The sequence below is a fragment of the Aotus nancymaae genome, unplaced genomic scaffold, assembly GCF_030222135.1.
Source record: "Aotus nancymaae isolate 86718 unplaced genomic scaffold, 86718_ANA_hifiasm-v0.15.2.pri h1tg000008l, whole genome shotgun sequence".
Taxonomy (NCBI): Eukaryota; Metazoa; Chordata; class Mammalia; order Primates; family Aotidae; genus Aotus; species Aotus nancymaae.
Window position 1 is genome coordinate 14499390 of NW_026988419.1, and position 24794 is coordinate 14524183.

Genomic DNA, 24794 nt, shown 5'->3' on the forward strand with positions numbered 1-24794 from the left:
AAAATTGTACACAGAGATCTGTGTGCCCTCCACTCAGTTCCCTGGATGGTTACATCTTACATAATCACAGCACAGTATTACACCCAGGAAAGTGACATACATAAAAGGTTTATGCATGGGGTTCTATGCCATTTTTTCCTAGGTTTGCTAGATTTAGCAAATAAAAATACAGGAAAACTCAGTTAAATTTTGTTTTTCATATATCCCATGCAATATTTGTGACATACTGAAAAGATTATTCCTTGTTTATCTTTGTTTTTTTTGTTTGTTTGTTTGTTTTTTGAGATGGAGTCTTGCTCTGTTGCCCAGGCTGGAGTGTAGTGGTGTGATCTCGGCTTACTTCAACCTCCACCTCCCAAGTTCAAGCAATTCTCCTGCCTCAGCCTCCTGAGTAGCTGGGATTACTGGTGCCTGCCACCACTCTGGCCAATTTTTGTATTTTTAGTAGAGATGGGGATTCCACCATGTTGGTCAGGCTGGTCTTGAACTCCTGACCTCAGGTGATCCGCCTGCCTTGGCCTCCCAAGGTGCTGGGATTACAAGCATGAGCTACCGTGGCTGGCCCTTGTTTATCTTAAATTCAAATTAAACTGGACATTGCATTCTGTATTTCATCTGGCAACCCTAATTTTGTCATGGGTAGAGTCATAACCACCACTATAATCAAGACATAGAACTATCCATCACCATTAAGATATTCCTGAACTACCCCTTCCTAGTCCCACACGTCCCTCCCACTAGCCCACACGAATCCTCCCTAGCCCTGAACAACCACTAATCTTTTCTCCATCTTCATGATTTTGTCATTTTTCACTCAGCATAATGCACATGATATCCATCCACGCTGTTGCATTTACCAACCGTTTGTTCCTTTTTATTGCTAAGTATTATCCCATGAGGGTCTTTCTTCACAAAGAACAATTATTTTTCAAAATATCTTTCATCCAGTAAGTGTTTATTGTATATCCACTACGTGCCAGGCACTGAGAATCGCAGCAGCCAAGTGAAATTGATTACATGTCATCAGCCAGCAGGTTACTTCAAGTTGACAAACTGAGGCTTCTTCCTGTGGATCCTAAGACAGGAGATGATACTGGTGCTAGGAGGGGAGGACTGGCCTGGCCTGGCCTGGAGCGCTTCCCTCTAGAGATGCTAAGGAAGGTTTTGTGAAGGCGCTCCGGAGGCGGGTGTGCTGATGGATCTGACGTGGGTGCAAGAGAAAGAGAGGCACCGGCTGGGTATGGTGGTTCACGCCTGTAATCCCAGCACTTTGGGAGGCCGAGGCGGGTGGATCACGAGGTCAGGAGTTCAAGACCAGACTGGCCAAAATGGTGAAATCCCGTCTCTACTAAAAAATACAAAAATTAGCTGAGCATGGTGGCTCATGCCTATAATCCCAGCTACTTGGGAGGCTGAGGTAGGAGAACTGCTTGAACCAGGACCCGGGAGGCAGAATTTGCAGTGAGCTGAGATCACGTCACTGCACTCCAGCCTGGGCTACAGAGCGAGACTCCATCTCAAAAAAAAAAAAAAAAGGCACCAAGGCTAACACCAAGAGTTATGACCTAAAACTGGAAGGACAGAGTTACCATTTATTGAGTGTATGGCAGACACACCTGACAGCAATAACCGAAGCACACCCTGAGAACGACCCTGAATGACAGAGGTACTTGATGTGTATTTGGAGTTCTGAGCTAATAAGTCCTGAAGTGGCCAACCTAGAGATCTTCATCTATGAGGAAACTCAGAGCGCCCTTCTCATCCTGTGGAACAAGGGTCATACAGGGGATTGAGGCCCTTTGTTTTGGGTTAAATGAAGGTTGCCAAGTGGAGGTTGTTAGGGGCAGGTGTTAAGAGGAAATGCATGCTTTCTGCAGGTGGCGGCAGTTCTACTGCCCAGCCCACCACCACTGGACCATCTTGTAAGTTCTCCTCAATAGACCTCATGTCGACCAGGCCTGGTGGCTCATGCCTGTGATCCCAGCACTTTGGGAGGCTGAGATGGGCAGATTGCTTGAGGTCAGAAGTTCGAGACCAGCGTGGCCAACATAGGGAAACCTCGTCTCTACTAAAAATACAAAAATTAGCCAGGCATGGTGGTGCATGCCTGTAATCCCAGCTACTCAGGAGGCTGAGGCAGGAGAATTGCTTGAACCTGGGAAGTACAGGTTCCAGTGAGCCAAGACGGCACCACTGCACTCCAGCTGGGGCGACAGAGTGAGACTCCCTCTCAAAAAAAAAAGAAAATCCATGGCTCATTTGCTGACTCTGGGTCTCTTCCTTGGCCTCTTGAACCCGGGGCCTTCCGTATGGGAGTGGACAGGGGTTCAGCACACCACTGAGGTGGGAAGAATATGGATGGAGTAGGTTTGGGGAATAAGGAGTTCAGATTAAGACACGTTACACTGGAGATTCCTATTAGGCCCACACATGAAGACTGTGCAAAAACAATTGGATATACGAGACTATATATAGTTCAAAAGAGATATCTGGGCTAGGGATATGTAAATTTGATTGTTAGGGTATAGATGCTATTTAAAGTCATGAGACTGGAGCTTAGCAATGGAGTGAGGATAGAGAGATTTCTAAGAACTGAGCCCTGAGGCCTTCCATTTAAAGATGGGAGATGAGGCCAGCACGGTGGCTCATGCCTATAATCCCAGCACTTTGGGAGCCCCAGGTAAGAGTATCGCTTGAGACCAGGAATTGGAGGCCAGCCTGGCCAATATAGTGAGACCTTTTCCCTATATATTAAAAAAAAAGAAAGAAAGACAATAATAAAATAATAATAACATTAAAGATGGGATATGAGGAGGAGCCAGGAAGGACCCAAAGGAGTGGTGGTGAGGGTAATAAGTGTCTGGGAGGCCAAGTGAAGAGAATGTTCCCAGGAGAGGAAGCAGTTCTGTCAAATAGGACCCACGGGTCAAGGACAATGAGGGCTGAAAATGACCATTGGGTTCAGCATTGCAGAGGTTGTGTTTGACCTTGACAAGAAAAGCTGTGGTGGAACGTTGGCACTGAAACCTCATTCGAGAGAGTTTACAAGAGAATGCGAGAAGAGGAATCGGCAAAATTAAGTCTAGATAGCTCTTTTTAAAAGAGGAGATTTACATAAAGAGGAGAAGAAAAATGAGGCCACTGCTGGAGGAAGACTGGGGGTTAAGGGAGGATTATTTTTTCAAGGGAGAAATTATAGCACATGTATATGCTAATCAGCTTGACCCGCCAGAACTGCGGAGATTGATAATGCGGGAGGAAGGGAAGAACTGCTGGCAGGGTGTCCTGACGTAAGCAAGAGAGGTGGAATCTTGTGCACAAGTGCAGAGGGTGGCCTTGGATAGGAGCACAGATGGTTCACCCACAGAAATGAGGACAGCAGAATATGGAGCTCAGATGCTGATAGGAGCCTAGTCGTGGCAGCTTAAAACTTGCGGAAATTCTCTTTCGAAGGCTTCTATTTTCACAGTAAAATGGGGACCATGGTCCTCAGCTGAGAGTGAGGATGGAGGAGGACACTGGATGAAACTGTCCTCCAGGAGAGCAAAGCAGTGAATGGTCCAGGAGATGCAATAGGACCTCTGGGCAGGACAAGAACTCTTAGGTTAGTGGTTAAATTTAAAGCAAGCTTGTCCAGCTGGGTGCGGTGGCTCACACCTATAATCCCCAAACTTTGGAAGGCCAAGGCGGGTAGATGACTTGAGGCCAGGAGCTGGAGACCAGCCTGGCCAACATGGTGAAACTCCTTTACTAAAAATGCAGAAATTAGCCGGGCATGGTGGCGCACTCTTGTAATCACAGCTACTTGGGAGGCTGAGGCAGGAGAATCTCTTGAACTTGGGAGGCAGAGGTTGTGGTGGTGAGCCGAGATCATGCCACTGCACTCCAGCCTGGGCAGCAGAGATAGACTCAGTCTCAAAAAAAATAAAGAAAACAAAAAAGGAAGCTTGTCCAACCCATGCAGCCTGGGATGACTTTGAATACAGCCCAATGCGAATTTGTAAACTTCCTTAAAACATTATGAGATTTTTTTTGAAATGTTTTTAGCTCATCAGCTATTGTTAGTGTTTGTGTATTTTATTTGTGGCCCAAGACAATTCTTCTTCTTCCAATGTGACCCAGAGAAGCCAAAAGACTGGACACCCCTGGTTTAAAGTGAGACCAGGCAGTGCAGCTTGTGTGTTTCTCCAGCCACACAGGTTGGAGCAGGGGAGAAACTGGTTGCAGTCAGGGTTGGGGTTTTGCCAGGCAAGTAAGCAAATGCAGAGCAGGCAAGGGACTTGAAGGTGTGTGCAAGGGAGTGAGCACAACAGTGGAATGTATGACTCCTCCTAGGTAGGAGGCACATGAAGACAGGAGTGAGGAATAGGGAAAAGTAGGATCAATAGTTTGTAGTTCTAGGCCGGGTGCGGATGTTCGCACGTGTAACCCCAGCACTTTGGGAGGCCAAGGCAAGTGGATCACCCAAGGTCAGGAGTCCAAGACCAGCCTCGCCAACATGGTGAAACCCTGTCTCTACTAAAAATACAAAAATTAGCCGATGTGGTGGTGCACACCTGTAATCCCAGCTATTCGGGAGGCTGAGCAAGGAGAATTGCTGGAACCCAGGAGGCAGAGGTTGCAGTGAGCCAAAATGGCACCATTGCACTCCAGCCTGGGCAAAAGAGCAAGACCTCGTCTCAAAGAAAAAAAAATTAGCCAGATGTGGTGGTGGGCACCTATAAACCCAGCTACTTGGGAGACTCAGGGAGGAGAATCACTTGAACCCCAGGAGGCGGAGTTTTCAGTGAGCTGAGATGGCTCCACTGCACTCCAGCCTGGGTGACTGAGTGAGCCTCCATCTCACAAAAAAAAAAGAAAAGAGAAAGAAAGAAAGAGAGAAAGAGAAAGAAAGAGAAAGGAAGAAAGAAAAGAAAAAGGAAGGAAGGGAGGGAGGGAGGGAGGGAAGGAGGAAGGGAGGAAGGGAGGACATATGTATCATATCAACTCACACCGAAGTGTATGTAGCTGACTGTATGTTTAAGCAAAAGTATCTGCATTTTAATATGTGTTAAACCCAGAAGATGAATGAATAATGGTAGCATTGCAAACATCAGTTAAGATCTGATTTTCTCAGAGGGCAGAAGGCAAGAATGACTCTTAAAAACTTTGTCTTTCTTGATCCCTAGTCATTCCATGACTTCCCCGCCCCAGCTCTAAATCCAATACCATTCCCTTATCCAGAGGCAACCATTATCCCTCCAACCCTGTTTCCATGCATTTACACATACATTTATATAACACAGAGAAATATAAATTTAGCTCATTGTGTGAGTTTTATCTAAATGCCCTCACCTTACACTCTGGAAATTGGTTTTTTTTTCACTCAACAATATATTTGGAATTCTTTTCTGTAACAATTCCTAAGGATTGACCTCCGTTTTTGTTGTTCTTTAAACGGCTACACAGCACTTTAAAACACTGTGTCTCAAGCATTCAAATCACCTAGGAATCTTGTTAGCATGCAGATGCTGACTCGGTAACTCTGGGGTAAGCCCTGAGGGTCTGCATTTCTAAAAAGCTCCCAGATGTTATTGATGTTGCTGGTCAACAGATCACACATTTAGTAGCAAAGATGCACAGTATGGGTGGAGTCGTGTGCTGGGGCCAATTTGGACAAGCTCATGAGAACTGATTGTCAAATTTCCAGGAATTTGGTGAGCTCGTTGTTAAACACTGCAATTATTTTTTAAAAAAATACAACTAAATTATATAAACTTACGATTAAATAGATTATATCACAGATAATAAAAACCAAACATCCATCACTTTTCCAAACATTTTACTGCCTTCTTAAATCTATGCTATTGATGTTATTTATATCTATTGTGTCTGCATGGTGGAAATCTACATAATGGCATACTTCTGCACATCTCTTCCCAACTCCACTCGGTGACATCATCTTGACAGCTTGAAATTGGCCATGGGGAATATTTACACCACAGAAATTTGGGTATAAAGATCTCTGGGGTGAGCAGATCTATGCAAACATATCCTCAAAGTCCAGAGAAGCTGAAAAGCTGAAGAAAGAGGCTGACATATCCAATCTCTCAGAAATAAACATTTCATGGGGACTTATGAATAGAAGCCATAGTTTCAGAGATGAAACGGTGGATCCCTGTACCATTAGCCTGCAACTCAGGGCTTATACAACATAGGGAAAGAATACGTAGAACAATTGAAGTTGACCCCTAGGCAAAGGCATGAATGCTTTGTGAATCTGCCTAAGGGCAGGATTTATGGTAATAGCAGGTAAAGTAGAAATCTTAGAGTCATTCCTGGAACAGAGGTTGATGAAAAGTCAACATGGCAGACTAACTTCCCAGATGGAGTTGCTTTAGCCTCCATGAAAGGCAAGCATTACCCTAAGCCTTCTCCAACACTTAATATTACCAATCTTTTCCATTTTTATTAATCTGATAAATCAAAAAAAGGTATCTCATTTTCTTTCTTTATTTATTTTTGAGATGGAGTCTTGCACTGTCGCCCAGGCTGGAGCGCAGTGGCGCCTCCCGGGTTCAAGTGATTTTCCTGCCTCATCCTCCCAGTAGCTGGGATTATAGGTGACCACCACCATGCCCAACTAATTTTTCAAATTTTTAGTAGAGAAGGGGTTTCACTATGTTGGCCAGGCTGGTCTCAAACTCCTGACCTTGTGATCCCCCTGCCTCCCAAAGTGCTGGGATTACAGACATGAGCCACCATACCTGGCCGATATCTCATTTTTTACTTGCATTTCCCTGTTTAAAGTGAGATTGGGTGTCTCATATGTTCATGACTAGAAATTTAACAGTATTTCTTGCTCTTGTAACTATAACCTTTTTACTTTTTTTTCCCAAACCAAAAATGGTCAATACGAATTTTTTTACCTTTATATTTTCTAGGTGATTATTGTACAAGAAAGTCAGTATGTTTTAAATTAGGCTGCCCTTCCCCAGTTTTAATAATAGCTTGATCATTTATAGGAAATCATATATGTAAGGCCGGTTGCCTCGCCGGGAGCACGGACGCAGACCCCCCCGCCCTTTTCAAAAGCTCAGACAAGCCCAGACAAGCTCAGACATGCTCAGGCTTTTTCCCTTCTCCCATGCTCACACAGCCTGACCCTCCCTTAAAAAAGCCCAGTATGCAAACAAGGTGTGGTAACCCTAGTGTCTTAACAACCAATAGCAGCCGAGTCTTAACAACCAATAGCAGCCGAGTCCTAACAACCAATAGCAGCCGAGTAATTCCAACCAACAACAAGCCAAGTCCTAGGTAAAGGCTTGTAACTTACCCAATAGCAGTCCTGCTCTCCCACAACCAATCGAGCTGTTTCACTCCCTATAAAACCCCTGTCTGAGAGGCGTCCATGTGACTTCTCCGGCCCCTCCTGTGGGACCGCAGAACCTCGTCCGGGAGCCTGAATAAATTCCTTCACATCAGATCTTCTTGTGCTGGCCTCAGTTTCTTCACTTTAAATTCGGCGAGAACAGACCTTACAATATAATCTATGATTATGTGATATATATATATATATATAAATCCTGACTAATTTTACTACAGTTGTTTGTTTTTGTTTTGCGGTACTGCCTCTGACTACAGCTTTACATTGTCTAGCGGCAGTAATAGCTCATCAGTGTCTCACTTCTGATTTGAATAGGAACACTTCTGTATTTCCCCACTAATGTTTGCTGTAGATTTCTAGTAGATGTCCTTTATCTTTTTCCTGGTTTCTTAGGGGATTTTTTTTGTTTTTTGGTTTTTTTTTTTTGAGACGGAGTCTCCCTCTGTCACCAGGCCAGAATGCAGTGGCGTGATCTTGGCTCACTGCAACCTCCACCTCCTAGGTTCAAGCGATTCTCCTGCCTCAGCCTCTGGAGTAGCTGGGATTACAGGCTCGTGCCACCAAGCCCTGCTAAGAGGTTCAATTTATCAAATGTTTACTTTCACTTTCTAAGTTACGCATTTTGGAGATGTTTGAATGTCTTACACAAGCATGTACCTTTTTCTGTGATCAGAAAGAACATTAAAGGTGGTTCTTTAATAACGTCTCCTTCCCTTATACATTGTGGCCTTGTTTCAGCCCTTTCACTGTCCTCCTTGAATGTGTCCCCTCCCCAGGAGGCAGAGGACAAGAATGTTCTTTCCATGTCCTGCTCAGCATTTAACTTTATACATAATGGTATTTCTTTCTTTTTTTTTTTGGGAGACAAAGTCTCACTCTGTCGCCCAGGCTGGAGGGCAGTGGCACTATCTCGGCTCACTGCAACCTCTGCCTCCCCAGTTCAAGCGATTCTCTTGCCTCAGCCTCTGGAGTAGCTGGGATTACAGGCACAGGCCACCATGCCCAGCTAATTTTTGTATTTTTAGTAGAGACGGGGTTTCACCAGGTTGGCCAGGCTGGTCACAAACTCCTGACCACAAGTGATGCGCCCGCCTCGGCTTCCCAAAGTGTTGGGATTACAGGCGTGAGCCACCGCTCCCAGTCCATAATGGTATTTCAATAAATGGTTAGGGAGTGTCATGAACTTAAGTCAGCACCTAGGGCGTGAATTCCTGAAAACTCCCCTGCCATATCTACTAGTTTGAAGTGAGGGCTGCAGGACCTTTCCAGCCTCTCTTCACCCCACCCCTTCACTCCCACCCCAAGTATATAAATGGCAGGTTGCTCCATAAACCTGAGATCTCTGAAATTTTGATTGCACCCCTAGTAGCTGGGCCCTGTTTTGGACCTAGAGGCCACCAAGGGTCCGATCAGCTCCTGCAGCTAGGAAGGTGCATGGAGTTTAAAAGTGCTACTCGCGACTCCTGACATGGGAATACTGGAACTGCCAATAATGTAGAATTTTTTCTGTTGTTTTAACAAATAGAAAGGGCACAGATATCAGAGTCAAATCCCAGATCCACCCAAACAGCGATGTGATCTTGGGCAAATCAACGTCTGTGTCCCTTGTGGACCTCCCGTGTAACTTAACACCAAAGCATATAGAAAAAGGTCCAGAAAAGATCAGAGAGAAGCCTGTAGGGTTATTCCAGGCCTCTGCAATCAAATTGATGGAGTTAAAACCCCACCTCTGCCGTTTACTACCTCGACGGGTCACTCGTCTCCGTATCTCAGCTTGTTCATGCATAAAATGGGGACAGAGTACACAGTTGATGGGGCAGTTGTGAAGATTAAACGAGGTAACACGCCAAGCTTTATCATAAAGCTAAGCTCACCGTGAGAGCCCCATGGACATTAACCTTTTTGCTTTGCCACAAGAGCGGCTGTGGCGGGAGACAGCACTTTGTACCGTACCCCTCGGACCCGGTGAGCTGGAGGGAGCTAGTTTTTTATTGGACTCTGCCCAGGGCACGGGGAGGCGGGCCGTTCGCGGTTGTCCTAGTACCTCCGCGGCGGCAGAGGGCCCTGGCGGCGCCAGCGGGTAGCGCGGAGGCAACTAGAGAGGTGAGGGGCGGGGCCTGACGAGCAGCCCCCGCAGGGGCGGAGACGAGGGCAGGGCAGAGGCGGAGGCGCGGCCTGGTGAGGGGTGGGGCGGAAGCGGGGCGGACGGTGCAGCCTGGCGAGGGGCGGGGCGGACGAGGAAGGTTGAGAGGGGCGGGGCGGGAGGTGCAGCCTGGAGAAGGGCGGGGTGGGCTGTGCGGCCCGACTAGGGGCGGAGCAAGAGCGGGGGCAGGGCAGGAGGTGGGACTGCGAGGGCCGGAGCGGACGGGGGAAACCTGGTGAGGGGCGGGGCAAAGAGGGGCGGACGCTGCAGCCTGGCAAGGGGCAGGACGGGCGGTGCTGTCTGCCGAGAGGCGGGGCGGGCGGCGCGGCCAAACTCGGGGGTGGGGGAAGCAAGGGCGGGAGGTGGGGGATCCCAGTGAGGGGCGGGGCGGGGCGGAGCGTGGTGGGCAGTGCGGCCTGCCGTGGGGCGGGGCGGAGCGTGGTGGGCGGGGCAAATGGGGAAGCCTGCCGAGGGGCGTGGCGGAGCGGGGTGGGCGGGGGCGGCCTGATGAGGGGCGGGGCGGAGAAGAATGGGCGGGGAGGCCCGACGTGGGGCGGGACGGCCTGGCAAGGGGCGGTGCGGCGAGGAAGCCTGATGGAGGCCTGGGCGCGCGGCACAGCCTGAAGGGGCACGCGGTGGACCTGCAGGGCTAGTGAGGGGCGGGGCGGGCGGCGCGGCGGAGGCGGGCCGAGCGCGGGGGCCCGATGAGCGGACACAGTCCCTTGCGCGGGACCATGCAGGTAACCCGCTTGAATTTCGATCCCAGACCGGGTCCGGCGCCCTCCGGGGCCCAAGCTTAGCGCGGCGCTGCAATGAGGCCGCCCGATCCAAAGCGAAACCGAAAGCCCCGCGAGGGGTGACCTGACCTTCCCAGGGCTGGAAGGGAGAGTCCTGCGAGAGACTGGGTGGGTGGAGAGGAGGCGGGGTGTTCTTGGGGCACAGGGCTTTGACTCCGAGCTGGGGTCGCGCACGTGATGCAGGCCGCCTCAGAGTACGCGGCCAGCTTAGGATCCCGGAGTTTGGGAGGAGATCTGGATTTCCCTGCTGGGCGGGGACCTGGGGGTGGGACTTAGGGAGTTAGGCTGAAGCTCGGATTAGTGGGCTGGCCCCGGTCGTGATCCTGGGCGAGCGGGTTGAAGCTTTCAACGGAGAGTTTCAGCCCTGGATTTGGGTCGGGTTTAGGTCTCTCGGTGGGGACGGGCGGAAGCAGAGGTCTGTGCCTTGGGTTGGTCATTTCTGGGGGTGGGGATGGGAGAATCCTCAGAACCTGGGTGAGAGGTCAGGGGTCCCAGACCTCGTAGGAATCTGAGCGCCCCCTCTCCTAGGTGGCCATGACCGGTAAGGCCCGCAAAGAAGCGGTACAGACTGCAGCCAAGGAACTCCTCAAGTTCGTGAACCGGAGTCCCTCTCCTTTCCACGGTAAGTGATGGCCAGGGCAAGGGAGGAGGGTGGAGTCTGGTGTGCTCCCGACTAGCTTCCATCACTGTGAGAGGGTGCTTTTCCCACAGCTGTGGCTGAATGCCGCAACCGCCTCCTCCAGGCTGGCTTCAGTGAACTCAAGGAGACTGAAAAATGGGATATTAAACCAGAACGCAAGGTATTGCGGGTGGGGTGGGGGTGGAAAGGCAGGTCCCTGGGCTGGGTCTCAAAGCCCTGTGTGCCAGCTGGCTAATGCAACTCACACCCCTGTCTTTCCTCCCCCTCCCCTCTCAGTACTTCATGACCAGGAATTCCTCCACCATCATAGCTTTTGCTGTAGGGGGCCAGTACGTCCCTGGCAATGGCTTCACCCTCATTGGGGCCCATACTGATAGCCCCTGCCTCCGGGTAAGGAACTGGGACCGTGTTGGGGTGGGAGGAGGTGTCAGGGGGATTATAGGGTGAAAGAGAACCAGGAGGTACAAACTGGGGGATGGAGCCTTCTTCCACACTTTGAGCCTTTCATGTGACATTAATATTCGCTGTCTATTACTTTTGAGTAGCCCAAGTCTCATTTCCACATCTCGTCATGAAGCCTTCTCTGACTTCTCCTTCATCTTTACACTCAGGTGAAACGTCGGTCTCGCCGCAGCCAAGTGGGTTTCCAGCAAGTCGGTGTGGAGACCTACGGTGGTGGCATCTGGAACACCTGGTTTGACCGTGACCTGACTCTGGCTGGACGCCTCATTGTCAAGGTGGGAACTGAGGTTGGGGATAGCGGAGCCTCCTCAGAAGACTGCCACACTCCTCAGTTTACCTGTGGGGAAGAGGGGTGGGGGCAGTGTAGTCAGAGAACCACCCTGGTTAGTCTGAGTGAAGTGAAGGCTTACCACTGGGGTGGGAGGCACCCTGGGCTGACCTGGCCTGGCTGGCCGCAGTGCCCTACCTCAGGTCAGCTGGAGCAGCGGCTGGTGCACGTGGAGCGGCCCATTCTTCGCATCCCTCACCTGGCCATCCATCTGCAGCGAAATATCAACGAGAACTTTGGGCCCAACACAGAGATGCACCTGTGAGACTGGGGCGGGGACGGGGGCAGCTGGGAGGGATGGAGAATGGTCCCAGGTGATGATTACCTAATTGTAGCCACAGTTACATTTTACTCTGTGGACCCAGTTAATCTCCAAGGGTCCTCACAGCCCTGCCATTTGGGGAATGGGCTGGGACTTGAAGGGCAGGGGCAGCTGCCCATCAGGAGACACCTGAACTCACTGATGCCCTTCTCTGCTGTGCCTCACAATCCCCTCCCACCCCACGTCTCTCCACAGAGTCCCCATTCTTGCCACAGCAGTCCAGGAGGAGCTGGAGAAGGGGACTCCAGAGCCAGGGCCTCCCAATGCTACGGTAAGAGAGTCCCCTGATCATGGGGAAGGTGGCAGAGTCCCCTGAGAAGGAGGGAGGAGAAGAGGAATGGACTCTTCCCAACGTCTTTCTGCCCTGTAGGATGAGCGGCACCACTCGGTCCTCATGTCCCTGCTCTGTACCCATCTGGATCTGAGCCCCAAGGACATAGTGGAGATGGAGCTCTGCCTGGCAGACACCCAGCCTGCGGTGAGGACTGGCTGTAGCAACCTGTGGGTGGAGGCCTCCAGGACCCCAGCCACCCCTAGCATGTCCTACAGAAGCACTTGTCACCTCCACCAAGCCCTCAGTTACTCTCATCCTGTTCCTCCCAGTGAACACATCCCCCGCTGCTTCTAGGGCACTGGTTCTCAGAAAGACAAGTTCCCCACCCCGGACCTGCCTGCAAGGACTAGCTGGGAATTGGCCCTTTTTACCGATTCCCCAGGAGTTTCTTCTACAGGTGGGCCCTGTCTACTTTGACCCACACTTGACTCTGAACTGCTTACGGAAAGAGGCCTGGATATTGCCATCTGTTATCTGTCTCCCAGTTGCTGACGGTCAGAGATTGCTACATCTTTGGATGCTCTGTCCTGCTTGAACATGAACTAAGTTTGTTTCTTGGCTGGTTTCCTCTGTTTGCTTCCTTGGCCTTTTTGGTGACAATGCAGCCCTTCCTTTTCTTGACCCACAGGAAGAGGTCAAGAGCTATAGGCCTCCACCCTTCTGTTCCTCAGCACCAGCCCAGCCCCCTTCTGCAGTCTCTGCTCAGTTCTGCCCAGCAAGGAATCCCAGCACTTTGGGAGACCAACATGGGTGGATCACATGAGGTCAGGAGTTTGAGACTAGCTTAACATGGAGAAACCCCGTCTCTAAGAAAAATACAAAAAATTAGCTGGGCATGGTGGCGCGTGCCTGTAATCCCAGCTACTCGGGAGGCTGAGGCAGGAGAATTGCCTGAACCCAGGAGGCGGAGGTTGCGGTGAGCCAAGATCGCGCCATTGCACTCCAGCCTGGGTAACAAGATCGAAACTCCGTCTCCAAAAAAAAAAGGAAAATACAAAAATTAGCCAGGCCTGATGATACATGCCTGTAATCCTAGCTACCTGAGAGGCTGAGGCATGAGAATCGCTTGAACCCGGGAGCCTGAGGTTGCAGGTTGCAGTGAGCCGAGACTGAGCCACTGCACTCCAGACTGGGCAACAGAGGGAAAATCCATCTCAAAAAAAAAAATAGTGCCCTAAGCCAGGGGTCAGGGAGAGGTTTCGCAAGAAACCAAGGTGACCCTTGGGAGCAGGAGAAACAGGTGAGTGGCAGTGGAGGGTTGAAGGTTGGGCTGACGATCTTATCTCTCTAGGTCTTGGGTGGTGCCTATGATGAGTTCATCTTTGCTCCTCGGCTGGACAATCTGCACAGCTGCTTCTGTGCCCTGCAGGTGAGGAGCTGGGGCACCCCAGGCAGCACATACCACCAGCAGAGGTGGCGTGTTCAGGGTCAGGGGAGCTGCCTGAAGCCCCAGCAGGTTGTGAGAGAGAGCCATTGGCTACCTGCTCAGTCTGCTGGTGCTGAGTGGACCAGGAGGGGGAGCTACATGCTGCAGCCTCAGCATCAGCACCTTTGGCCTCTGTCCTTTGCACTATCAGGAGTGGAGGCAAGAAGGCTGAGAAGTTGTTTAGGGCACCACGGTGTCTTGTCCTAGCCTTGTTCCTGCTGCTTTCCCTGAAGTTAACAACCTCTGTTAACTCAGGGAAAGGTCTTATCATCCCACAAGGCAGTATCATCCACTTTCTTCTGCTTCTTACTCCACCCCCCAGGCTCAAGCCCGCAGCCTTCTCCCTGTTTCATGGGCTCTCAGTCAGATAACCTCTCTTCCCAGTCACCTCGATATTCCCCACCTTCTCTCCATCCTAGTCAGTTCCCTCTTTTTCTTTCTTCTTGCCTTTGATCTTCCTCGGCCTTTTTCTGCCTTCCCTGCAATCCTGTGGCTAGAGAGAGGCTTTAGGCTGTGATTGAGACCAGAGCCAGACCTGGGACCTGTATCCACTTCTGCAGGCAGCCAGCCAGTCATGTTGCCTTGATAAAGTCTGTCGCGTCTTTGAACCTTAGTCTTTTCACTGAGGCCAGTCCGCTTATAGGATCTGTGTGGTCTTTTGGCTTTCTCAGCTCTTCCTCTCTGTCCTCCACATCTTCCTACTGCCATTTGCAGGGGAAGGTGGAGAACACCCAAAGGATGCTGTCTCCCATTCCAGTTGAAAAGGTTTCTACCTATGTAGCTATTGATTTGGCAAAAAAAAAAAAAAGGTAGGGAGGGAGGGAAAAGAAGAAATGAAGAAGAAAGGAAGGAGAGAAGGAGAAAAAAGGGGGAAGGAAGGATAGAAGGGAAGGAAGGAAAAAAGGAAGGAAAGGAAGGAGAAGGAAGGAAGGAAGGAGAGGGAAGGAAGTAGAGGGAGGGAGGGAGGAAAAAGAAAAGGTCCCCACCATACCCTCTGCCAGGCAGTGCCCTAAGAGATAAAACCCATGACCATAGAAGGTAGATGGGGGAGTGTGCATACCTAAGGTGCTAGTGGGCTGAGTTCCAGCTGAAGGAGGGTGGAGATGATGCTCTTGTGTCCTTCCCTGATCCAGGCCTTGATAGATTCCTGTGCAGGCCCTGGCTCCCTGGCCATGGATCCTCACGTGCGCATGATCACACTCTATGACAACGAAGAGGTAGGTGGAGAGTTCTGGGGAGAGTCCCATCTGCGGAGTCTTCCATAGCCAACTTGTGCCAGGCATCCACTGTGAGCCAGGGCTCTTCTGGGGGCCCCAAAGACAGGGGACATGCTGCCTATGCCTCCTTAGCCCTTGGTGTCTCCTCTGGCTCAACATAGATCTGCTTCTTCGAGGGTGATCGCCGCTCCTATATCTCTCTTTGTGCCACATGGTGAGCTTCTTCTAGGACAAGGACTCTACCCAGTCTATCCTTGTGGCCCCAGGGCTCAGCACGGAGTAGGTCCTCATGACGCCTGCATGTGTGAGGCTGCAGTCTTAGCTGCATAACAGTGTTCGAACAGATAGTGCTGTCTCATGTAACGACCCAGGTCAGAGTTAGCACTTTAGGGGTGTCCCTGCCGTCCTGAACACATGACTTCTATTTTAGGATTCAGGGTGGCCGTTCCAGCTGTGGCCATCAGGTCTCCACTGAGTTAGTAGGAAGGGACAAGAGGGCAAAGGGGAAGTAGACACCCTATGGCTTTAAGGGCATGATCCAGAAGTGGCATTCATCACTGCTTACATTCCACGGAACTTAGCGTGCTTACGTGTGTAGCCACAGAGCAGGCAGGGAATGTCATCTCTAGCTGGATAGTTAAGTGCTTAGCTGCGAGTTGGGTGTTCTGTTATGAAAGATATCATGGCTGGGCATGGTGGTTCACACTTGTAATCCCAGCACTTTGGCAGGCCAAGGCAGGTGGATCATGAGGTCAGGAGTTCAAGACCAGCCTGGCCAAGATGGTGAAACCACATCTCTACTAAAAATACAAAAAGTAGCCAGGCATGGTGGCAGGCACCTGTAATCCCAGCTACTTGGGAGGCCAAGGCAGAGAATTGCTTGAATCTTTGAGGTGGAGGTTGCAGTGAGCCAAGATCACACCACTGCACTTCAGCCTGGGCGACAGAGCAATACTCCATCTCTAAATAAATAAATAAATAAAAGGTATCATGAACAGTTAGCAGTCTCCGTCATATGCATAAAAGAAAACTGACCAGTGTGATGGGGCACCTCTGCTAAGCCCCAGATGTGAGATCACGGGAGGAGGAAGGGAAGCAGTGCAGGAAACCCACTAATGCTGTTTCTGCCCCAGAAAAGACTGCGAGTCAGTTAGGCCCCAGCCCACCATCTGGTGATCAGTGATGACCTCGGGTTAGGGGTGTTGCTAAGAACACCCAAGTGACTCTGGAGTTCTGGGCCAGTTGGGCAGTGGGCCCCTCTCACTGGCTTTCAAGATCAGGCCCCTGAACCCAAATTCCCCAAGTCAAGACTCTGCTGTCACCAGGTGGGGTCCGAGAGTGCGCAGGGAGCACAGTCACTGCTGACAGAGCTGGTGCTGCGGCGGATCTCAGCCTCGTGCCAGCATCCGACGGCCTTCGAGGAAGCCATACCCAAGTCCTTCATGATCAGTGCAGATATGGCCCATGCCGTGCACCCCAACTATCTGTGAGTCTCGGGTGCCAGACACACGGTCTTCACATAGCTGGAGACCCAAGCATAACCTGCCTTGAGGCTCTGCCCTGGCCCCAGCCTCTTCCTTCCTCCCTTCTTCATTCTGCTGGGAGGTTCAGGGGCATTTTCTTTTCACTACTGCACAACTGACTTGGTCAAAGTCATGCAATGCCTAACCCAGGTGTGTGGAATAGGCTTTGTCTACAAACCTGTTTCCATCTATTGCTAGAGGCTGCCTGGAACCCTGTCTGTGAAATGACTCTGAAGTCCCCTGGGCTGGGTGGGAAAGAGTGCTGTGATCTATTAGTGATGTCTGCCATGGGAGGGTGGTGAGTATTGACAGGCTTGCTCCTGTTTGCCATCCCTGGCTCTTATCTGTCTCTTACAGGGACAAGCATGAGGAGAACCATCGGCCCTTATTCCACAAGGTAAGACATGCCATTTCTCCCTAGGGACTTGGAGGCCTGGCTGTTCTGGGCCCTCCCTCATTCCCTTTGGGCCTGTCATTGCCTCTGCCTCACCCTTGAATCTCCCCAGGGCCCCGTGATCAAGGTGAACAGCAAGCAACGCTATGCCTCAAACGCAGTGTCGGAGGCCCTGATCCGAGAGGTGGCCAACAAAGTCGACGTCCCCCTACAGGTGAGGGTGTGCCCTGCCTGGGAAGGTGTGGTGGAGGGAGCTTGGTGGGGACACAAACAGATGGGCCCCCCGCCATGAACAGGGAGCCTGGTAGATGGCCTTGAGTGAAGGGGGTCCCTGTAGAGTGAGAAGAGCAGGGATTTTGGATACAGCTGGATTCCGTGCTGGTTCTGCTGTGGTGCTACCTGTGTGACCTTGGCCTAGTCTCCTAACCTTTCTGAGTCTCAGTTTCCACATCTGTAGAATAGGGTGATTATAATGCCTACTTTGCTGAATTTCCTTTTTTTTTTGAGATGGAGTTTCACTCTTCTTGCCCAGTCTGGTGCAATGATGTGATCTTAGCTCACTGCAACCTCCGCCTCCCAGGTTCAAGCGATTCTCCAGCCTCAGCCTCCCAAGTAGCTGGGATTACAGGCATGCGCCACCACGCCTGGCTAATTTTGTATTTTAGTAGTGGTGGGGTTTCTCCATGTTGGTCAAGCTGATCTTGAACTCCTGACCTCAGGTGATCCGCCCACCTTGGCCTCCCAAAATGCTGGGATTACAGGTGTAAGCCATGGCACCCGGCCTACTTTGCTGGATTTCTATGAAGACTGAGGGTACAGTGTGTTCCTGGTACATAGTCCTGCCTTTCCCCATAGCACCCCCACTTCCTCCCATCTCTTACACACCCTGGGGGCTTCCACAGGGAAAGTTCAGGGCTGGGGAGTATGGAACCCCAACTACTCATTTTCTCTCTTCCCTGAGAAATCAGCCATCTAGTCATTTCTCCTCAGTGTATGTGTGTGTATTTGTGTACATATATATGTTGTATACCTTTATACATATATGTATATAACACATGACAGTATTGTGTATACACATATATACACACATGTACCATCATGCATGCTTAACCACAGGGATATGTTCTGGGAAGTGGCATCGTTAGACAATTTTGTGATTGTGTGAGCATCATGGAGTGGACATACACAAACCTAGACCGACAGCCTGCTGCACACCTAGACTGTGGTATGGCCCGTTGCTCCTAGGCCACAAACCTGTACAGCTTCTTACTGTGTTGAAAACTGTGGGTAGTTATAACAAAATGGTAGATGTATTTGAACATAGAAAAGGTACAGGAGTCAGGTCGTGGTGATTCACGCCTGTAATCCTGCACTTTTGGGAGGTGGAGGCGGGCAGATCACTTGAGGTCAGGAGTTCAAGACCAGCCTGGCCAACATGGTGAATCCCATCCTACCAAAAAAATGCAAAAATTAGCCAGGTGTGGTGGTGCATGCCTGTAGTCCCAGCTACTTGGGAGGACTTCCCTACTTGGGAAGGATCTCTTGAGCCCGGGATGTGGAGGTTGCAGTGAGCCGAGATTGCACCACTGGACTCTAGTCAGTCTGGGTGACAGAGTGAGACCCTGTCTCCAAAAAAAAAAAAAGAAAAGAAAAGAAAAGAAAGAAAGGGTACAAGAAGCATGTGGTATAAAAGATTAAAAATGGTTCACCTGTATAGAGCACTTACCATGAATGGAGCTTTCGGCACTGGAAGTTGTCCTGAGTGAGTGATGAGTGAATGTGAAGGCCTAGGGTGTTCCTGTCTGCTACTGCAGATTTTATAAACGCTGTACACTTAGGCTACACTCATTTATTTTGGAAATTGTATTTCTTCAATGATAAATTAGCTTACTGTAACTTTTTTACTTTATAAACTTCTTTTTTTTTAATTGTTGACTCCTTTGTAATAACACTTGGCTTAAAACATAAACAGGCTGGGCACAGTGTAATCCCAGCACTTTGGGAGGCCGAGGCGAGTGGATCACCTGAGGTCAGGAGTTCGAGATCAGCCTGGCCAACATGGTGAAACCCCGTCTCTACTAAAACTACAAAAATAGCTGAGTGTGGTGGTATGCGCCTGTAATACCAGTTACTTGGGAGGCTGAGGCCGGAGAATCACTTGAACCTGGGAGGCGGAGGTTGCAGTGAGCCAAGATTGCACCATTGTACTCCAGCCTAAGGAACAAGACTGAAACTCCGTCTCAAAAAACAAAACGAACCCACAAACACATTGTACGGCTATTCAAGCATATTTTCTTTTTTTGTTTCCTTGTTCTATGAGCTTTTTCCTATTTTTAAAATTTTTAAACTTTTTGGTTAAAAACAACGACACAAACATACACATTAGCCTAGGCCTATATAGGGTCAGGATTATCAGTGTCACATCTTGTCCCATGGGAAGATCTTCAGAGACAGTCGCATGCAGGGAGCTGCTATCTGCTATGATAACAATGCCTTCTTCTGGCATAGCTCATAAAGGACCTGCCTGAGGCTGTTTTATGGTTAACTTTTTTTTTTTTAATAATTAGAAGGAGTACATTCTAAAATAAAAATTGGCCGGGTACAGTGGCTCACACTTGTAATCCCAGCACTTTGGGAGGCCAAGGTGGGTGGATCACTTGAGGTCAGGAGTTCAAAACCAGCTGGCCAACATGGTTAAAATATAAACATTACCTGAGCTTGGTGGTGCACACCTGTAATCCCAGCTACTCTGGAGACAAGACAGGAGAATCACTTGAACCTGGGAGGCAGAGGTTCCAGGGAGCCAAGATGGCACCGTTGCACTCCAGCCTGGGCCACAAGCGTGAAACTCTGTCTCAAAACTAATTAATTAATTAATTAATAAAAAGCATAATATAGTAAATACATAAACCATAACATAGTTGTTTATTATTATTGGGTATTACATGCTGTACATAATTGCATGTGTTATGCTTTTATATGACTGGCAGCACAGGTTTGTTTACACCAGCATCACCACAAACAAATGAGTCATGCATCGTGCCACAACGTCGCAACAGCTGTGATGTCACTAGGTGACAGGAATTTTTCAGCTCCATTATAATGTTATGGGACCACTGTCACATATGTGACCTATCCTTGACTGTAGTGCATGACTGTCTATTTCTGTATCTATCTACCTGTCAATATCAGGGACGTGGGCATGGGTGGTCCAGTGACCGTCATAGCGGGCAAGTTCTAGTGGAGTCAGGCGTAGAACCGTGGCTTCCTGACTGCCAGCGCAGGGCTCATTCTGCTGCACAGTGCTCGTCCTGCCTTTTGGAAAGCTATATTGTTCTGCCCTCGGGAAGGCTTCTCTGAGGAAGTGGTATCTGAGCTGAGATCTCACCACTGAGAAAGAGGCAGCTATGGGAGGGTCCCAGCCAGAGGGCACAAGTAGAAAGGCCTCAAGGGGGACAGGAATGAGCTGATCCATTAGGAGGAGAGACAGGCAGGATAGTAGAGCCAGGATGAGAGCAGGAGGTGGTCAGGGGAGAGGCCCAGCTCAATGAGCATGTAGGAATACCTAGGCCATGGAAGGGCATTTGATTTTATTCTAAGGCAGTGAGAAGACATTGGGGGATTTTTCTTTAATAACCACAGCAGAAGTAGGACACATGTATTTTAGAAAATTAGAAAATACAGATAGAGATGAGAAAATAAAATACTAATCCCCAGAAATTTGGTATAGTCTTCCAGATTGTTTTCTATGCTTAAACTTCATATATACTTTTTTAAAATATTATATTGGATATATTTTTTATTGCCTCTTTTCACTCAGTCATCTTCACCTTTCTATTGCAGTTTCTTTAAAAAAGTTTTTTAAAATTAGAAACAGGGTCTTGGTCTGTCTCCCAGGCTGGAGTGCAGTGGCATGATCATAGCTCACTGCACCCTCAAACGCCTGAGCTCAGGAGATCTTCCTGCCTCAACCTCCCAGGTAGCTGGGACTACAGGTGCATGCCACCATCCTGGCTAATTTTCTATATTTGGTAAAAATGGAGTTCTTGCTATGTTGCCCAGGCTGGTCTTGAACTCCTGACTTCAAGAGATCCTCCCCCCGCTTGGCCTCCCAAAGTTCGGGGATTACAGGTGTGATCCACCACTCCCAACCCCATTTCAGGAAATTGTTGTTTCAGTAAACTTGTACCTCATCTAATGCACAGATCATTTTCTATTTTCCCTAGTTATTCCCAAAATATTTTTTATAGTTATTTAGCCCACCCTAGTATGCAACTCAGGACCACGCATTCTATTTGGCTGACACGTTGCTTAAATGTCTTCTAATGTAGCAGTTTCCCCCACTCCTTTTTAAATAGCATTGGCTTGTTCAAGAAACTTCTGAATATGTCTCCTTGCTGCCTCATGGTGTCATTCAGCTTGTCCGTAAGCCCCATGTTTCCTATCAAATGGAATTTCTAAAGACTTGATGGATTCAAGTTAAACTTTTTTTTTTTTTTTTTTTGACAGAGTGAGAGTCTCACTCTGCCAGGCTGGAGTGCGGTGGCGTTATCTCAGCTCATTGCAGCCTCCGCCTCCCTGGTTCAAGCCGTCCTTCTGCCTCAGCCTCCCGAGTAGCTGGGGTTACCAGTGTGCACCCTGACGCCCAGTTAATTTTTAGTAGAGATGGGGTTTCACCCTGTTGACCAGACTGGTCTTGAACTCCTGATCTCAAGTGATCCTCCTACCTCAGCCTCCCAAAGTGCTGGGATTACAGGAGTGAGCCACCACACTCAGCCTCAAGTTAAACATTTTTGGCTAGAAGACATGGCTGATGTGATATGGTGTCACACACATGACATCTGGGTGGGTCACCCTTAGCCTTGCAAAGATTGACCACTGGACAGGGATGACCCCTGATCTCTTCATTATATGGTGGTTTTTCCCCTATTGACCTGACAGTAACCCATACAAGTGATAGGTGCCCTATTAACCAGACACCTAATGGTTTTAACATTCATGGTAATCCTTGCCTAAATCAATGATTTCATTAGAATTTACCAAAAAATGCCCCCTTCCCCTGAATTCTTTGAGTCTTCCATTCTTCTGTGAAGTGGATCCTCCCTCCAATCAACTAGGGTTCTTTGGTTGTCATGGAATATCGTTCCTATTAGAAAGCGGGATAAATGCTAATTCTTTCCCTTATCTACTTTTCAAGGTGAAGTGTCAAGTGATGAAGAATTTTTCATTTTTCATTTTTTTTTAGACAGAATCTTGCTTTGTTGCCCAGGCTGGAGTGCAGTGGTGCGATCTCTGCTCACTGCAACCTCCTCACCCCAGTTTCAAGAGATTCTCCTGCCTCAGCCACCGAGTAGCTGGGATTACAGGTATACACCACCACGCCCGGCTATTTCTTGTATTTTTAGTAGAGACAAGGTTTCACCATGTTGGCCAGGCTGGTCTTGAACTCCTGGCATCATGTGATCTGCCTGCCTAGGCCTCCCAAAGTACTGGGATTACAGGTGTGAGCCAGCACACCTGACCTGCTTTTCCGTTTCTGACTGTCATAGGATCTTAGAATTTCATTTATTCAATGTGACCTAGTCCACTATAATTATAGTGAATTGTCATGACTTTGACCAGTGGGAGCCCTTTCAGCATAACTCCTGTGCCCTTTGACTCTTGAAGTTTTCTTGCTTTTTAGCACAACAAAAACTGCAGGCACGTCTTGTTAATTTTGCCCCCCAGACTCGGTAGTTTTTGGCAAACAATGATATTAGAAACCATGGTCTGGCACTGCAAGTGTTCATTGTTCTTGGTGGAGGGGACAGTACTTTGGGACCATTTCCATGGACATAGCAAGAAAAAAGTACATATTTTAAAACTCATGAGGCTGGATGCAATAGCTAAGGCCTGTAATCCCAGCACTTTGGGAGGCCAAGGTGGGCGGGTCACTTGAGGTCAGGAGTTCGAGACCAGCCTGGCCAAAATGGTGAAACCTCATCTCTACTAAAAGCATAAAAATTAGCCAGGCATGGTGGCACTCTCCTGTAGCCCCAGCTACTCGGGAGGCTGAGGCAGAAGAATCACTTGAACCCGGGAAGCAGAGGCTGCAGTGAGCCGGGATCGTGCCATTGCACTTCCAATCTGGGCATCACGGGGAGATGATGTCACAAAAAAATAAATAAAATAAAAATAAATAAATAAAAATTATGAGTTAGTACTATAATTCTGATTCATAAAATAAGAATAGTTATTTCTTATTTGATTTTATAATTCTGTTTTCTCTTACACTGAAAAGCTTGATATCTAGCATCATATTTTGATTTTCTTATTTACTCTTTTACCACAATATAAAGAAAATCGTTTCAAAATGTCAGTAGCGATATTTTTAAAGACACTGATAGCACTGAATGATTTTTTTTCTGTAGGTGTGGATATTAAGCAAGACAAAGGGTGACAAAGAAGGATGGATACTTTAAAAAAATCCCCCTTCCTGCTGTGTGGAGTATGGATTGGAACTAGGGTGGTAGCAGAGCAGAGAGAATGGGACCAATTCAGAATATATTGTCCTTCGGGGTCTGCCATTTAGCTTTGGCTTTGATTTTATGCTCTGAAGAGGGGTAGAAATGGACCGTCTCCCAGGCCCCTTCCGGCCCTGCAGTTCTAAAATGGTTTCCTCCTTGGCTCTAATGAGCACACACTGCATGTTGCTCATGGGTCTCCTGCTCTCCCTAGGACCTCATGGTCCGGAATGACACCCCCTGTGGAACCACCATTGGACCCATCTTGGCTTCTCGGCTGGGGCTGCGGGTGCTGGATTTAGGCAGCCCCCAACTGGCCATGCACTCTATCCGGGAGATGGCCTGCACCACAGGAGTCCTCCAGACCCTCACCCTCTTCAAGGTAACTCCCACTCTGGACCCTCTCCATGGCAGCAGGGCTCCTTCCCCTCTGGTGCCTGGATTGGTTTCTGGGACAACATCGCCATCACAAGTGACTGGCCTGAGTAATGGGGGCTAGTTGTCACGGTGGGCCAGGTAGGTAAACAAGGTCCTAGCCAACCACGGCGGCTCACACTATAATGCCAGCACTTTGGGAGGTGGGAGGATTGCTTGAGGCCAGGAGTTTGAGACTAGGCTAAGCAACATGTCAAGACCCTGTCTCTACAAAAGGAAAAGAACAAAGAGATTAAACAAGGGTCCTTATTCTTCTCAAGGCTCAGGGGCCCTGACCCAAAGAAATGGAAAATGAGGGGATGGAGAGAGGGGATCTGGGCTGAGAAGACTGGGGTGGCTGTCAAGAACAGATGAAACCTTGGTCCTTATCTTGCTGGAACATCTGTTGGTGGGAAGTGGGTGGCGGGACATCTCCATCAGGTCACTCACTAATGCCAAATTCCGTGCTGCCTCCTATTTCAGGGCTTCTTTGAGCTCTTCCCTTCTCTGAGCCATAATCTCTTAGTGGATTGAGCCCTCTTGGAAAGACTTCTCTGCCAGCCCTTTGCACCTGAGAGGGGAGGTTCTCGGCTGAGCTGAAGCTGGATTATTAAAGTGGATTTTTCACTCAGACTCTCCGTGCTGTGCTTATTTGGAGACTAGAGGAGTGGGAGTTGAGCCTGGCTTGAACCTTCGGAACCAGAACAGTTGAGGAGCAGGTGGAGGCTACACTCCTGGGAGCTGATGGGAGCCTGGTTTAAAATCTCTTCTCTGTCTCAAGTCCATGCCTGAAGGGGGTGAAGGATGGGCTGGATCCACAAGCGGGTCACTTCTTCCACCCCTAGTTCTCCACCTGGGAAGTGGCCTCAATGGTCTTCCCTCCTTCCATCTCCAGAATAGCTGTCCAGCTCTGCCCTCAGGACTC

The 24794-nt window shown here is 49.2% G+C and overlaps 1 protein-coding gene across 1 annotated transcript; it reads left to right on the forward strand.

Moving 5' to 3' along the window:
• Window positions 1-10188: 10188 nt before the first annotated feature.
• On the forward strand, window positions 10189-24502 carry DNPEP (aspartyl aminopeptidase). Its single transcript, XM_012446099.2, has 15 exons — window positions 10189-10249; window positions 10835-10928; window positions 11018-11106; window positions 11223-11336; window positions 11558-11683; window positions 11867-11997; window positions 12254-12329; window positions 12429-12536; window positions 13684-13761; window positions 14952-15035; window positions 16361-16521; window positions 16916-16955; window positions 17065-17166; window positions 23670-23837; window positions 24353-24502. Exons 1-15 carry the CDS (start codon window positions 10214-10216, stop codon window positions 24401-24403), a joined length of 1458 nt encoding a protein of 485 aa, XP_012301522.1. The 5' UTR covers window positions 10189-10213; the 3' UTR covers window positions 24404-24502.
• The last annotated feature ends 292 nt before the right edge of the window (window positions 24503-24794 follow it).